Genomic DNA, 16,428 nt, shown 5'->3' on the forward strand with positions numbered 1-16,428 from the left:
ACAAGGCACGGCTTCTTGGCGCCACCGGGGTCGGGGCCCGCGGCGGATCTGCGGGTGGAGGTGGAGGCGAAGGCTTCCATGGGGACCGCGGAGGCGGAGGTAGAGGCGCGCATGACCGGCGGGTGGGCCGTGGGCGGGCGGCAAGCTAGGGTTTGGGGCGCATGGGAGGAGAGAGCGGGAGAGGACAAGTGACGAGTGAGGAGTAGGCAGAAGCGGCGGCTTGGCTCGGCTGATGGCCGGGCCACGCGCATCAGCTACGCCCCCCACGCGGCGCGAGCCACTGGCCCAGCTCTACGGCTACGATGGGCCGGCCCAACTACGCGCTCAGCGGACAGCTAGCCCAGCTAGCTTAAGCAGCAGCCTCCTTAGTGCACATTTTGGGTCCCCGCGGTGAACGAGGACGGGAGCATGCATACCATTCCAGTCCCCGTCATCCCCGATGGGATGATTTTTTTCTCTATGGGAAGAAAATTTATACCATCTCGTTTCTTAATGGGTGAATTCCCCGCGGGGAATCCGGAACGGGCCCCGTTGACATCTTTACCTACGCCTAGGGATGAAAACGGATCGGATACGGACGGATATCACCGATATTACATTTATTTTTATATTTTTGTCCGGATTCGGATTCAAATACGGATAGTGTCAACTATGTCGGATATGATACGATTGGATATCGACATCATAAATATGCGATTTGAGTATTCGGATATGGATACGGTATCAGATGTTGGATATCCAGACTCGATACGGACAGATCTCAATCTCTCTTAACAGACTCGGTTTCGAATACGATCGGAAAGTATCCCTACCGTTTTCATCCCACCTACGCCTCCTCAAACTTTTCCGTTCCTTCGCAGCCGGCCACGGCCACGGCCACGTCTCGCTCGCGTCGCGTCCACCTGCTACTTTTTGGTACAGTATAAAGGGCGCCCATCGCACCGCGCTGTCTCTCATCTCTCTGGTCTCCCTCTCCATTCCGGCCCGCTCCCCATTCCGATCCCAGCGCACGGGCAGTCCAGTCCGGTTCACGCGCATGGAGTCTCTAGTAGCTGCGCTCCCCGCGGGCGGCGCGGCGGCGGCGGCGGCGGCGGCGGCGGCTGTCGGCGGGCTGGTGGCCGCTGCAGCGCTCGCCGGAAAGGCCGGCCTCGCCGGGCCCAAGAAACACCTCAACGCGCCCCCAGGTCAGTCACCCGACATGATCCCGCACTCTCTTGTCTAATGCGGAGCCTGTCGTCCTGATCCTTGATTAGTCCGGTTCCTTCTTCGGGCATCGGTACAAACTGCTTTTTCTTATGTTCTTGCTGGGGTGACGGAGGATTTAATTTAAGAAGAAATTCTTTCCAGCGTTCCGAATAACAATCACGTCCCTACATTCACCTTTCTTTTTTTTTTGCATAGAAAACTATAAATAAATTATTTCTTGCATTTCCTAGTGTGGTCGCTAATCCTAGAAAAAAAATAAGGGTATGGATTTTGATGCCATGTATACTGGACCACTACCGATTACCGAATCACATTCTGAGCGTGCCTGGGAATAGTTTAAGGTTGACTGGTTGAGCGGTGCTAAACTATCTGTAGCCTGCTCTCCATTAGTGCACACTTATCACCGGATTACTACGCATGCTGCCCAACGTGCCTAACTGCCTAAATACTTTTGGTTCCAGAATTAAAATCATAACCTCGAATTAGAGCAGTTTCTTAATCTGACAATAAGACATAATTTAAGCTAATGGTAGGCTGTGTGAAATTTACAGTGAAAATTTCTTGATTCGTGGCTCACCTAACATGAACAAAACAGAAGCTTCCAGAAGTTTGTGAGTTGTGTTAAGCAAATATATGGAGTGTGGAATACTGATACATCCGCCTCCATGGCCCACCTAATTCATTGGTGTAGATCAGATCAGCATCAATCTTGATCTAGTTGGGCTGTCCATAACTCTGACCTTCCACCAACTGACAGCAACAAGTCAAAGTGATGTCTTTTTCTTTGTCAAAGTTATGCAAAGCAGTCGACAGTTTTGAGATTTACATGTGCAGTGTTACAGGGAAATTTGTTATTTCATTCCTTCATTTATATTTCTAAGAAACTAGTTTTTATCTAAAAAAAGATAAAATGGTGTCACTGCCATAATGCCATGCCACTTACTGAAACCCTCTATTTGCTTTTGATTAAAATGGTCATTTGTTCTGATTGAGGAACTGCTGAAAAGGAGCCTCGTGAAACTTCAGCAGTACCTTTTTTTTAAAGGCTTGCTCATGAATCAATTTTCCACAAGTTATTCTCTCTGCTTATTTCAGCTTCTTATTTTGATTTATAAACTGTCTAAGAGTCTAATACAAAGTATTTTGTTCCTTGAATACTTTTAAAATTTTATATTGTATTGTGCCAAACTAAGGAAATATGTTTACATTATTACGTTGTATCCAAACCTTTGACTAGCAGTTTGCTTGGTGTTGTTTTACCATAGTATTCCTGGCAGTGAGGTAAGTGAATAACACTACCAAACTCCAGAAATCTTCATGAATATATAAATAATTTATTCTTGTAATTTGATATTGTATAAAAACCTAGTTTGGGGCAAGCATATGCTTATTTCCACGTAGAAACTCAAAAATAACAATAACATAATATGGTACCAGGTTTAGCATTTAATGAACCCATGTTCTTATCAAATATTACAGATTTTCTTTCTGGGTAAAATAACTAAACCTTCAAGTTATTTTATTTCTTTTCATGCAGCTGTCCCTGGTTTACCAATGATTGGGAATCTTCATCAGTTGAAAGAGAAGAAACCCCACCAGACCTTTACAAAGTGGGCTGAAATTTATGGGCCAATTTACACTATAAGGACCGGTGCTTCTTCTGTAGTTGTGCTCAATTCAGCTCAAGTAGGCAAGGAGGTTAGTTGGAAGTTGTGTGTTTTCATCTTTTGTGGTTCCTTAACCTATAACATTGCGATTGGCTACTATACATATTTTTTTCTCCTGAAGTTCAGGTAACAGATGACAATTGGACCTTTAGTGGTGTTACCATGATTATTGCATAATAAACTCCACACTTTTAATGTTGTCTCTTCTAGTATTTTTCTTAGCAATACGAGTTTTTAATGGTGATCTCCTAAGTCAAGCACTGATATGAGAGTTCTGTTTGCATCCTGAAACAAAATCTTTAACAAAAAAAGACCATTTTACAACCCTGACATTGAATGTTTTTCTCGAACACTGACATTGTATGTTTGACTCATTATTCAAAATATCAGCGTAACATCAAATTCTCCCAACTGATGAAAATAATCAAGAAAAAATATTAAATTATTTTATTGACATAGGGTATAGTGTCATCTTTCATCCCCACAAATTTTGAAACCAAGGCTTTGTTGTTGTTGTTGCTGTTGTTGCTAAACTTGTATGTGGAGCAATAAAAAAGGAAAAAAATTAGGGCGTGATCTGATCCAGTTTGAATAATTTGTGGTAGTAAATTGAGTCAACATTTTGTATGGGGGTTAAATGGAAAAATAAAATAGTTTAGATGGTATAAATGGGTTTCTGTTAATGATAGAGTTGATGGCCAGGTCCGTAAAGGCTTAAATTCGGTCATCATCCTAGGTGCTTGGGCTATCTGGACTCACCACAACCGGTGTGTTTTCGATGGCATTTCCCCTTTTCTGACTGGTTTTATGCCACTAGCTTTAGAGGAGTTGAGGTTTTGGAGTTTGGTTAGGATTTGAGGTGTGTCTTATCTCGTTGCCCTTGTGCTGGTTTGTATTTAAAGTTTTATTAGTTGCGCGAGTTTTAGTTCTACAGTGTTTTGTGTGTGGGTGTGTGATCTGCATGGGGGCTCTAACCCCCCTTTTTTCTTGTTAATATTATGATAAGCAGGTCTCTTCCGTGTTCGAGAAAAAAATGGTAAAATGGATTTCCTTCTTCCTATTTTAAAAACTAATTTGTTGTTATCCTGGCTGAAGGGCGGGCCTGGTGCAAGCGGTAGAGTCTTACCGCCTGTGACCGGAAGGTCCCGGGTTCGAGTCGCGGTCTCCTCGCATTGCACAGGCGAGGGTAAGGCTTGCCACTGACACCCTTCCCCAGACCCCGCACAGAGCGGGAGCTCTCTGCACTGGGTACGCCCTTTTGTTGTTATCCTGGCAATAATTTTTCTTGTGATGGAATGAGCCTTTTTGCTTCAAAGACATACCAGGATAAAAGTTATAGTGTTGTTGTAATATTGTTTCTTCTTACATTTGCCAAAACTAATATGACAGTTATTTTGGTCCTGCATTTTACAGGCAATGATTGCAAAATTCTCATCAATATCTACTCGAAAGCTATCTAAGGCATTGTCAGTGCTCACCCATGACAAAACTATGGTTGCTACAAGTGACTATGGTGACTTCCACAAAATGGTTAAGCGTTATGTCATGACATCCATGCTGGGTACTTCTGGCCAGGTACAGGTTACAATTTTGACATCACACAATTGTAATAACTGTTCTTCAGTGTCAACCACGACTTCAATCAACTGAGGTCTAACAATGCTGCGATTGCACATAACATCAGAAACAATTTAGGGACACAAGAAACATGATGGTTGACAACATGTTGAACACTTTCCAAACATTGTTGACCGATGATCCAAATTCTCCTCTGAACTTCCGTGAAGTCTTCAAGAATGAATTATTTCGCTTATCCCTGATTCAGGTAAGTCTACATTTAGTGTGGTTGTTCATGGTTGCTCCATAAATTTTTATTACCTTTGTTCATAAATAGATGATATCCTAGAGCTTGTCAAACTTTACAAACTTTTCCCACTAATGCACATAAAAGTATTAAGATTTAGCACATGGAAATGATATTCTGGATTTGTCATCATCAAATTTATATAAACTTTTGTAAAGAAATAACTGTTGTCGATGTAATGGAGGTAGTAGTAGCTTCCATGCATATCATGGTTAAGATTTAAGAACTTCACATTGGCCTGTATACATTTCTGAGATTGCCTGCTGCAATTTCAGGCTTTAGGTGAGGATGTGAGTTCAGTCTACGTGGAAGAGTATGGGAAGGTTATATCAAAGGAGGAAATCTACCAGGCCACTGTGGCTGACATGATGATGTGTGCAATTGAGGTCGACTGGAGGGATTTCTTCCCATACCTCAGCTGGATTCCAAATAGGAGCTTTGAAACAAGAGTACTGACTACGGATGCTAGGAGAACTACAGTGATGCAAGCCTTGATCAATCAGCAAAAGCAAAGAATTGCACGTGGAGAGGTAACACAAAGGCATACTTCAACGATTTTGTTGAGAGAGAATATATAGAAAAGTTATTCTTGAGTTCTTAAATCAGTATAAACTCCAACGCAGACTAGGATATCCTACCTGGACTTCCTGCTGGCAGAGAATACACTGACTGATGAACAGTTACTGATGCTGGTGTGGGAGGCAGTCATAGAAGCTGCTGATACTACTTTGGTCACGACCGAGTGGGCCATGTATGAGATTGCGAAGCACCCAGAGAAACAAGTAAGCATTGAAGCTTGTTGTTCACCTTGTAGAAAGACTGTTAACTACTTATACTCTTTGGTAACCACATTTCTTTCGCACATCAGGAATACCTTTATCAAGAAATCCAAAAAGTGTGTGGCAATAAGACAGCTACCGAGGATCACCTGCCAGAGTTACCTTACTTGAACGCGGTGTTCCATGAGACCCTGAGGCGGCATTCTCCAGTTCCATTAGTGCCTCCAAGATTTGTCCATGAGAATACCAACTTGGCTGGCTATGAGGTTCCAGCTGGCACAGAGGTGAGCACAACAATGACCACTCACAGCAAGCTAAGTGTTGCATATATAATGTTGGCTGCTGGCAGGTGAGTTCTAACACAATTCACAAATCTGCTAGATGATCATCAATCTGTACGGATGCAACATGAACAAAAGCGACTGGGCCGATCCTGAGGAATGGAAGCCAGAGAGGTTTCTGGACGGGAGGTTTGAGGCTGCCGACCTGTACAAGACCATGGCCTTTGGTGCAGGAAGGAGGGCCTGTGCTGGCAGCATGCAGGCGGTGAACATCTCGTGCACAGCCATTGCTAGGTTTGTGCAAGAGTTTGCCTGGAGGCTCAAGGAAGGTGACGAGGACAAGGCTGACACCATCCAGCTTACAACCAACAGGCTTTACCCATTGCATGTGTACCTCACACCAAGAGGAAGGAAATGAGCATGAATTGTAGACAGGTTATTACTGTACTATTTCAGTACTTTGCTATTGCCTATGTATGGAACTTTTGGATGAGAACTCTACGCTGTGGTAGTTTTATTTGGTCTTTGGTCTGTTAAAAAAAAGCCAGAAAGTTAAGTGTTAATAATACGAAGTGCATTTCATCTTCTTGGAAATAAAATTACATGGGGACCGTCCGCACCTAGCATAGTGCAGACGTCCAACAAATCACAACATGTGGAAAGAGAGTTCGGAACCAACACGGGAAAGGCGAGGTAGCTGGTCAGATCGAAAGGTCCACAAGTCAGGAACAATATACCAGGTGCTGACAGTCCGCATGGATTTTTTTAACATCTTCTGCGGATTTCAGCCGCCTAGTTAGTACTCCCTCCGTTTAGAAAAAAGTAATTACTAGATTTGTAAGAGTCAAATTAGTTTAAGTTTAATCAAATTTATACAGAATAATATTAATATTTATATCTCTAACTAGGTTTACTATGAAAATATATTTTGTAATTATTTTAGTGTTACTTATTTTTATATTATAAATGTTAATATTTTTTATATAACTTTGATCGAAAAACATATATGGAATGTCTAATTGGAGTCCAGGCAAATAAAATACAACTTTCATTAAATCATCTAGCAAAAACGATTTTGAAAACTTCTTCAAAAATTAAAGAATGGACTTTACCATTGCGTTCCTCTCATCGAGATAGTCGAAAAACATAGATTGTCCAATTTGGAGTCCGAATAAAGAAATATGCTCCCAGAAAGATTTCATTGCAATCTCCGGCTAAACAGGTTTTCACAGCCTGAGGCTAAATCATGATTTTCTTGTTGGAAACTCTAATCTAATGGAAAACTTGCAAATTACTTGTAGAATAAGTTTTCTACGGGCACAGGAGCACTCTCTCTATTTATATAAGGCCCTTTTTGAATGGGGGTGACTAAACTTTAGTCATCCCCTTTTTTTAGTTAAAGACCCAAACAGAGTGACTAAATGGGTGACTAAATCAATTAGTCCATTAGTCCCTTAGGGATAACTAAAGGGGACTAAACGGCCAAAAAGACACTCCCCTACCCCTTCCAAACACCATCGTTCCTGAATAAATGAAGATTGTGTGCATTAATTATGTGTGTTTTGGTCTTTGTATAGTAGCTTTAATGACCATTATCCCTCCATCCAAATAGGGTAGCCCAAGGACTAAAGAATCCAAACAGACCCACGAAGACCACAACCGATTCAGAGATCAATCTATTTAATCGTCGAAAACACATGTTAACCTTACTTTTATCTCCAAGCCCTAGCTTTTTGAACTCCCTTGCTGTCTAGCACGTCTCTCGACGAAATTTGTCAGCGTTTTAGGTGGCCCTCATCCAAGAGCACCCCCACGCGTCTCGACTGCGGGTCTTTCCAAATGTCATTTGTGAGTTTTTCGCACCAACAACAAGCATCTCATTGGCCTTGTTAATCTGCTTGTCGGCTTGCCATTGGGACCATCCGTTTGGTTCCCTCTTGTTTTGGTTTTTTAGTCCTTTCGTTTTTTTTGTCCGTTTCGTTCTCTCTTCTTTTGGTTTTTTATTAGTCTTTTTGTGTTTTTTGGTGAGTCATGTTTTTTGTTTTTATTGTTTCATCAGGCCCATTTCGTGTCCACTTTCTCTTTTAGTCGTCGTTCGGATCGGTTCGGTTATTTTTTAACATCTGTCCCCCGCACTTGGTGGCTTTTTTCTTTTTCTCATAAACGTCAAAAGCAAATAATAAATATAACATCATGGTATTTTGAACAATTGATTTTTTTTTGCCTAAGAAATAAAGGTTTTCACCATCAAATTTTAGTAGATAAGCCAATGGTCCGTTTCGCAAAAAAGAAAAAGATAAGCCGATGGTCCAACTATCAAACTATAAACTAAAATTTTAAGTAGTTTATTGTCTAATCCAATCCAAATTTAGAGACAATTTCTTCACGTCAACAACTTACTTTTTGAGACTTTAATCAGATATTAGAATTACATATTTTTATGGGTTCTAAACAGGTCATAGAACTCCCATATTTTAACTATAGCAACACATGGATAGTACTCCTCCATCTCAAATTATAAATCATTCCACTTTTTGAGAGTTTTGACCAAATTTATATAAAATAGAATAATAATATTTATGATACCAACTAAGTATCATTAAATTCTTCATTAATTATATTTTTATAGTATATACCTATTTGATGTCATGAATCTCTACTATAATGGACCAATCAAAATTGTACTAGGTTCCTCTAGGAAAAAGTCCCCCGCTGAGAGCCTCCAACCATTGTGCACTCAGGAAAATCCACACAGTAATTCATCTCCATTAAAATCAAGGGCTAATAAAACACCTAAACCAAATCCGATGACCACGATTAGATGTGGGATGCCAGGCTTCTCACCCCCGCGCCCTCCTCGCACGCCGCACGCCACGACCCACCGCGACCGCGATTTAACGCTCGAAGCCAATCATCACTGAATAAAAAAACGACGTTCAAAACCTTCTGGGCCGCCGCCGCGCCGTTCGACGTTCGAAACCTTTGAAAGGTCCTAATGGCTAGAGGGGGATGAATAGCCTAATAAAAAAATTTCTACAACAACACTTAACAAAATGGTTAGACAATTATGAGGCGAAGCAAGTGTTGTGCTAGCCTAGTCAAAATGCAAGCTACCTATCACAATTCTAGTTTAGATAGTATCTATTCACACAATAGCTATGACACTACCCTATGTTAGTGTGCTCTCAAAGGCTAACTAAAGAGCCACACCAACCAACCAACCAAGCTCTCACAACTAGCTACACTAAAGAGCTAGACAACTAGTTTGCGGTAATATAATGAGAGTGATCAAGAAGGTTATACCGCCGTATAGATGAAGGAACCAATCAATCAGAAGGATAAATAACAATGAAGACCAATCACCTCAGAATCAAATGATAAACACAATGATTTTTTACCGAGGTTCACTTGCTTGCCGGCAAGCTACTCCTCGTTGTGGTGATTCACTCACTTGGAGGTCCACGCGCTAATTGACATCACACGCCAAACCCTCAATAGGGTGCCGCACAACCAACACAAGATGAGGATCACACAAGCCATGAGCAATCCACTAGAGTACCTTTTGGCTCTCCGCCGGGAAAAGGTCAAGAACCCCTCACAATCACCACGATCGGAGCCGGAGACAATCACCACCCTCCACTCGATGATCCTCGCTGCTCCAAGCCGTCTAGGTGGCGGCAACGACCAAGAGTAACAAGCGAACCCTGCAGCGAAACACGAACACCAAGTGTCTCTAGATACAAACACTCAAGCAATGCACTTGGATTCTCTCCCAATCTCACAAAGATGATGAATCACTGATGGAGATGAGTGGGAGGGCTTTGGCTAAGCTCACAAGGTTGCTATGTCAATAAAAATGGCCAAAGGGTATGAGCTTCAACCGGCCATGGGGCTTAAATAAAAGCCCCCATGAAATAGAGCCGTTGTACCCCATCACTGGGCACAACGTAGGGTGATCGGACGCTCCGGTCCGATCAACCGGACGCTGGCCCTCAGCGTCCGGTCACGTGATTCACGCCACGTGTTTGCTGCTTCAAATACTATTCGTCAGATTTCAACGGTCATCTCTTGACCAGACACAGCGCACAAACTGATCGGACGCTCAGCCTCCAGCGTCCAGTCGTTTCCAGTAAGGTTCTAGAAACGATTTTCTTCGACCGAACATGTCTGGTCATGCTTGACCAGACCCTGCCAGCGTCCGGTAACACTGTGACTTTTCTTCACGCTGCCCGACAACAGGACCGGACCCTGGACCTCAGCGTCCGATCAGTCCAAGACCCAGTGTCTGGTCGATGACCGACACTAGTGTCTATGCTGCCACACTTGACCGGACACGCCGGTCCCTCTGAGACCAGCGTCCGGTCACTCAGTGACCAGCAAGAATAACTCCTTTTCACCTCTAACTTCTTCACCCTTGCTCAAATGTGCCAATCACCAAGTGTATCACCTTGTGCACATGTGTTAGCATATTTTCACAAACATTTTCAAGGGTGTTAGCATTCCACTAGATCCTAAATGCATATGCAATGAGTTAGAGCATCTAGTGGCACTTTGATAACCGCATTCCAATACGAGTTTTACCCCTCTTAATAGTACGGCTATCAATCCTAAATATGATGACACTCTCTAAGTGTCTTGATCACCAAAACAAAATAGCTCCTGTGGTTTATACCTTTGCCTTGAGCTTTTTGTTTTTCTCTTTCTGGTAATTGATGACAACCCTTTCATAAAGATATGAATTAAAATTCAATTGAATCCATGTTGCTTGCCCAAGCATAGAGCTTTCAATCTCCCCCTTTTTGGTAATTGATGATAACCCTTTCACAAAGATATGAATTAAAATTCAATTGAATCCATGTTGCTTGCCCAAGCATATTTACCATGTGTAAAAGGATATGGACAAGTTTCATGAACCCCATATGGTAGCAATTGCTCCCCCTACATATGTGCTAAGAGTTTGGATTGTAGCTTGCACATATGCTTAGATAGGAAATATAGGAGTCAATGTCTACCAAATGATGCTAAGGTATAAGAGATGGACCTTTGAAGCGTGATACCAATCGGAGTGCACCATTATACCATCCTTAGCACCATAGTTAGCTTTATACCACTTGGAAACATACTTTGAAAAGATACCATTTGTAAAAACTCACTTGTAAATGAAAGTTATCTAGTGATTTTATTTCATCAATCAATCTTACAACTAGCATACATCACACAAGCATGGATATTTTAAATTTAAATCTTGTGCCATGCAAGCAAACATATGAAATGCACATTCAAATGCACCATACAAGTTCATGAGCTTGCTTCCCTACTTGTGTGCTCAAAATTTTAATTGATCCCTTTCCTTTGTCATATTTTTCATATTTCTCCCCCTATGTCACTCCTCCTTTGTTGTCTTTTCACTATATCTTTGTTTTTCTCCCCATGTACTAATATCTTTGTTACTAATATCTTTGTTTTTCTCCCCCTTTGTCATCAATGACCACAAAGGTTCAAAATATAGATAGGTAGAGATTATCAATGTCAATCAATGGGGTGAGGATCATTTTCCCAAATTTGGTATAATCTAGATCATTCGCCAAAGATATTTAACTCGGTTTGATCCAAGGACAAGCTTCTTCACACCTCCAAATAAGGGTTATCTTGTACCATGTTGAGTTAAACACTTAGAGCTCATTTTCTAGATCAAACACTAGGTTTATAAGCCCATAAACATGTCATATGCTATCACTAGATCAAGTCAAGCATAGAAGCGATAGTGATACCATATAATCATCAAATTCATTTGATTTTCATGAATGAGTCTAATAGAATCAAACCACTTGAAAGGTCCTAAAAATAGAAAATGTGACTAGATGCACTAACCATGTCCTTAGCAAGGATGTATGTCATGCCAATCAACTTTTATCTTGGATTGCTCGAAGAAGAGGCATGTCACATAAGTGGGGGGGTGCATCAACACATATTTGAGAAATCCAATATGTTCAACTCATTCCTTAGCTTGCAAAACCTTTTCTCATCCAATGGCTTGGTGAATATATCAGCAAGTTGATCTTCGGTGCCTACACTCTCAATGCAAATGTCTCCTTTTTGTTGGTGATCTCTTATGAAATGGTGGCGGACATCAATGTGTTTTGTTCTTGCATGTTGAACCGGATTGTTGGTTAACTTGATTGCACTCTCATTGTCACATAGCAATGGCACTTTCTTGAACTTGATTCCAAAGTCACTCAAAGTGGCCTTCATCCAAAGTATTTATGCACAATAACTACCGGCAGATATGTATTCGGCTTCGGCGGTTGATAATGCAACACTATTTTGCTTCTTTGATGACCATGAAATAAGTGATCTTCCCAACAATTGACATGTACCCAAGGTGCTCTTCCTTTCAACCTTGCATCCCGCATAATCCGAGTCGAAGTAACCAACTAGCTCAAACTTTGCTCCTTTGGGATACCACAAACCAACATTTGGTGTATGCTTCAAGTACCTCAATATCCTCTTTGTAGCCTTCAAATGACTTTTTCTTGGTGAGGCTTGAAATCTTGCACACATGCATACACTAAACATGACATCCGGCCTTGATGCGGCCGATACAATTTTTAATCCACCATATTGCCACTTGCATCACTATCCAAGTTTCCATTTGTTCCCATTGATGTGCTAATGACTTTGCTATCACTCATGCCAAACTTCTTGATCATGTCCTTGATATACTTGCCTTGACTCACAAATATACTATTTTTCAATTGCTTGATTTAAAGACCAAGGAAGTAACTCAATTCTCCAATCATGGACATCTCAAACTCATTAGCCATCATCTTTCCAAACTCATCACAAAAATCTTGATTGGTTGATCCAAATATGATATCATCAACATATATTTGCAACATAAATAGATCTTTTCCAATCTTCTTGATGAAAAGAGTGGTGTTACTTTGCCCATTGTGAATCCTTTAGAGAGTAGGAAATCCCTTAATCTCTCATACCATGCTCTAGGTGCTTGCTTTAAGCCATACAATGCTTTCTTCAACTTGTATACATGGTTGGGCTTCTTGTCATCTTTAAAACTGGGAGGTTGCTCAACATATACTTCTTCATTGATGTAGCTATTGAGAAATGCACTCTTAACATCTATTTGATAGAGCTTGATGTTGTGGGCACAAGCATAGGCTAGCAAGATTCTAATTGCTTCCAATCTAGCAACCGGGGCATATGTTTCTCCAAAGTCAAGACCTTCAACTTGTGTATAGCCTTGTGCTACCAATCTTGCTTTGTTCTTTACTACTATCCCATCTTGATCTTGCTTGTTTCTAAAGACCCATTTGGTTCCAATCACATTTTGTCCTTTTGGTCTCTCTACTAATTCCCATACTTGATTTCTTGTGAAGTTATTTAACTCTTCATGCATAGCATTCACCCAATCAACATCCTTCAATGCTTCATCTATCTTCTTTGGTTCAATGGATGACACAAATGAGAAATGCTCACAAAATGAAGCCAATCTTGATCTAGTTTGCATACCTCTAGAAATATCACCAATGATAGTGTCCAATGGATGATCCCTTGCAACATTGGTTGGTTGGAGGATTGGAACTTGATTACTTGCACTTGCTTGATCATTTGGTTAAGATGATGTACTAGCCACTTGATCTTGTTCATTATCATGAGAGACACTTGTACTAACTTGATTTGTATCATCTTGCACATTTGAGTTAGATAGCACTTGCACTTGATCATCTTCATCATCATTCACTTGCCTAGGCCTCAATTCACCAACATCCATGTTCTTCATGGCATTTAAAAGTTGAATGCCTCTAACATCTTCTAAGTTCTCATTCTCTACTTGTGAACCCTTGGTTTCATCAAATTCAACATCATGAACATCTTCAAGAGTACCACTATCTAAATTCCAAACTCTATATGCTTTGCTTGTAGTGGAATATCCAAGTAGGAATCCTTCATCACATTTCTTGTCAAACTTGCCCAATCTAGTGCTTTTCTTTAAGATATAGCATTTGCAACCAAAGACCCGAAAATATGCAATGTTGGGCTTCCTACCATTCAAGAGCTCATATGGTGTCTTAATGGAGACGGGGATCCCGATCTTCCGTCAGGTGATGGTAACTATCGTTGTGGCGGAGAATGACACACCGATCCGGCTTCAGATCGAAAGATCGAACCCTGCAATCTTAGCACCACAGCTCCTCTGGTTATCAACCAAGTCACGGACCAGGTTGACCTCGCCAAGAAGGCTAATCCCTGCCTACGCAATGAAGAACACAAGCAAGAACGAGAAAGAAAGCAACCAAATTGCAGATGATTGATTAATCTCACGAGTTGGGGTCTCACAAACCGAAGAACGGCGAAACTGTTTCTTGATAGAATAATCTAAGCAAAACCCAAACCCTAATGGAGGGGTGGCAGCTGTTTATGAAGACTCTAGGGTTGTGCAAGACCCCTGGACGCGCCCCTAATGGGCCCAAACTCGATACATAGTCCAACGGACCAAAAGACGGTGTCGCAGCATCATGGCAGATTCTGGATGCTGACTTGTTTCGATGATTCCTGTTGATTACGAATAGCTTTTGACGTGAAACCACATGGATTGGCTTCCTTATCAAATTAGCTTTCCATCCATATGTGGATCATCGAAAACGGAGTCAGGATGCGTCCAGGGCGACCAGTTTAAGGCAGACTGGTCCTGGAGGCCAAGGCAGACTCGAATTCTTGTTGGACTGGGCCTCCGGCTTGTGTTGGACGTCCTTGCTGGTCATCATCACCTCCTCCACGTCCTCTTAGTCCCTCTTGACCCTCTCCAATGTTCCTAAGCAAGATAACATCATTAGGTAGTAGTCTATTCTCAAAAGTATGAAAAGGATCGCTTAAGAACGAGCTCACCTGTAAATTGAGTTGACGCATTCGAGCCCGGGTCATTGGACCTTGCATGACGGTTGGAGGATCAGCTGGTACATCCGAAGGAGTGATGTCCTCATCATCCTCCCCCTCTTTAATCGGAGTCATCCTCGACTCAAGGTCATCTTCTTCTCCCAAATAAGGTTTCAAATCTACAATGTTAAATGTGGGACTAACCCCGAACTCGGGTGGCAACTCAAGTTTGTATGCATTATCATTTATTTTCTCAATAATCTTATAACGACCAGCTACTCTTGGCATTAATTTAGACTTACGTAGCTCAGGAAATCTATCTTTTCTTAAATGTAACCAAACCAAATCACCCGGTTCAAGTTTAAGCTCTTTTCTACCTTTACTACCAGCAATTCTATACTTTTCATTTATGCTTTCAATATTTGCTTTAGTTGTTTCATGCAACTTACGAATAAAATCAGCACGCTCTCTAGCATCACTATGTATTCTCTCAGTGGTAGGTAAAGGCAAAAGATCAATAGGAGCACAGGGGTTAAAACCATACACTACCTGAAAAGGACTTACCTTGGTGGTGGAATGTTCCGCTCTGTTATATGCAAACTCCACGTGCGGCAAACACTCTTCCCACATCTTCAAATTGCGCTTCAAAATGGCTCTCAACATGGTGGACAATGTTCGATTCACAACCTCAGTTTGCCCATCAGTTTGGGGATGACATGTTGTAGAAAACAGCAGCTTGGTCCCCAATTTATTCCACAACGTGCGCCAAAAATGACTCAAGAATTTTACATCATGATCTGAAACAATAGTAGAAGGCATACCATGCAAGCGAACAATTTCTTAAAAGAAAAGGTCAGCAATATGAACAGCCTCGATGTTGTGGGCACAACATATACTTCTTCATTGATGTAGCCATTGAGAAATGCACTCTTAACATCCATTTGATAGAGCTTGATGTTGTGGGCACAAGCATAGGCTAGCAAGATTCTAATTGCTTCCAATCTAGCAACCGGGGCATATGTTTCTCCAAAGTCAAGACCTTCAACTTGTGTATAGCCTTGTGCTACCAATCTTGCTTTGTTCTTTACTACTATCCCATCTTGATCTTGCTTGTTTCTAAAGACCCATTTGGTTCCAATCACATTTTGTCCTTTTGGTCTCTCTACTAATTCCCATACTTGATTTCTTGTGAAGTTATTTAACTCTTCATGCATAGCATTCACCCAATCAACATCCTTCAATGCTTCATCTATCTTCTTTGGTTCAATGGATGACACAAATGAGAAATGCTCACAAAATGAAGCCAATCTTGATCTAGTTTGCACACCTCTAGAAATATCACCAATGATAGTGTCCAATGGATGATCCCTTGCAACATTGGTTGGTTGGAGGATTGGAACTTGATTACTTGCACTTGCTTGATCATTTGGTTGAGATGATGTACTAGCCACTTGATCTTGTTCATTGTCATGAGAGCCACTTGTACTAACTTGATTTGTATCATCTTGCACATTTGAGTTAGATAGCACTTGCACTTGATCATCTTCATCATCATTCACTTGCCTAGGCCTCAATTCACCAACATCCATGTTCTTCATGGCATTTAAAAGTTGAATGCCTCTAACATCTTCCAAGTTCTCATTCTCTACTTGTGAACCCTTGGTTTCATCAAATTCAACATCATGAACATCTTCAAGAGTACCACTATCTAAATTCCAAACTCTATATGCTTTGCT

The 16,428-nt window shown here is 41.4% G+C and overlaps 1 protein-coding gene across 1 annotated transcript; it reads left to right on the forward strand.

Moving 5' to 3' along the window:
• The first annotated feature begins 971 nt into the window (after positions 1-971).
• On the forward strand, positions 972-6,384 carry LOC136521447 (ent-kaurene oxidase 2-like). Its single transcript, XM_066515186.1, has 8 exons — positions 972-1,184; positions 2,744-2,904; positions 4,287-4,448; positions 4,558-4,698; positions 5,013-5,267; positions 5,361-5,519; positions 5,606-5,800; positions 5,898-6,384. The coding sequence occupies exons 1-8, from the start codon at positions 1,037-1,039 to the stop codon at positions 6,213-6,215; spliced, it is 1,539 nt and encodes a 512-aa protein (XP_066371283.1). The 5' UTR covers positions 972-1,036; the 3' UTR covers positions 6,216-6,384.
• The last annotated feature ends 10,044 nt before the right edge of the window (positions 6,385-16,428 follow it).

This window comes from Miscanthus floridulus, chromosome 18 (genome assembly GCF_019320115.1).
Source record: "Miscanthus floridulus cultivar M001 chromosome 18, ASM1932011v1, whole genome shotgun sequence".
NCBI lineage: Eukaryota > Viridiplantae > Streptophyta > Magnoliopsida > Poales > Poaceae > Miscanthus > Miscanthus floridulus.

Excerpts from the sequence above, each read along its gene's own strand:
- LOC136521447 (XM_066515186.1), top strand. The coding sequence starts at position 1,037 with ATGGAGTCTCTAGTAGCTGCGCTCCCCGCGGGCGGCGCGGCGGCGGCG. Across the intron at positions 2,905-4,286 it reads CAGCTCAAGTAGGCAAGGAG|GCAATGATTGCAAAATTCTC; the intron begins GTTAGTTGGAAG and ends TGCATTTTACAG. Across the intron at positions 5,268-5,360 it reads AAAGAATTGCACGTGGAGAG|ACTAGGATATCCTACCTGGA; the intron begins GTAACACAAAGG and ends ACTCCAACGCAG.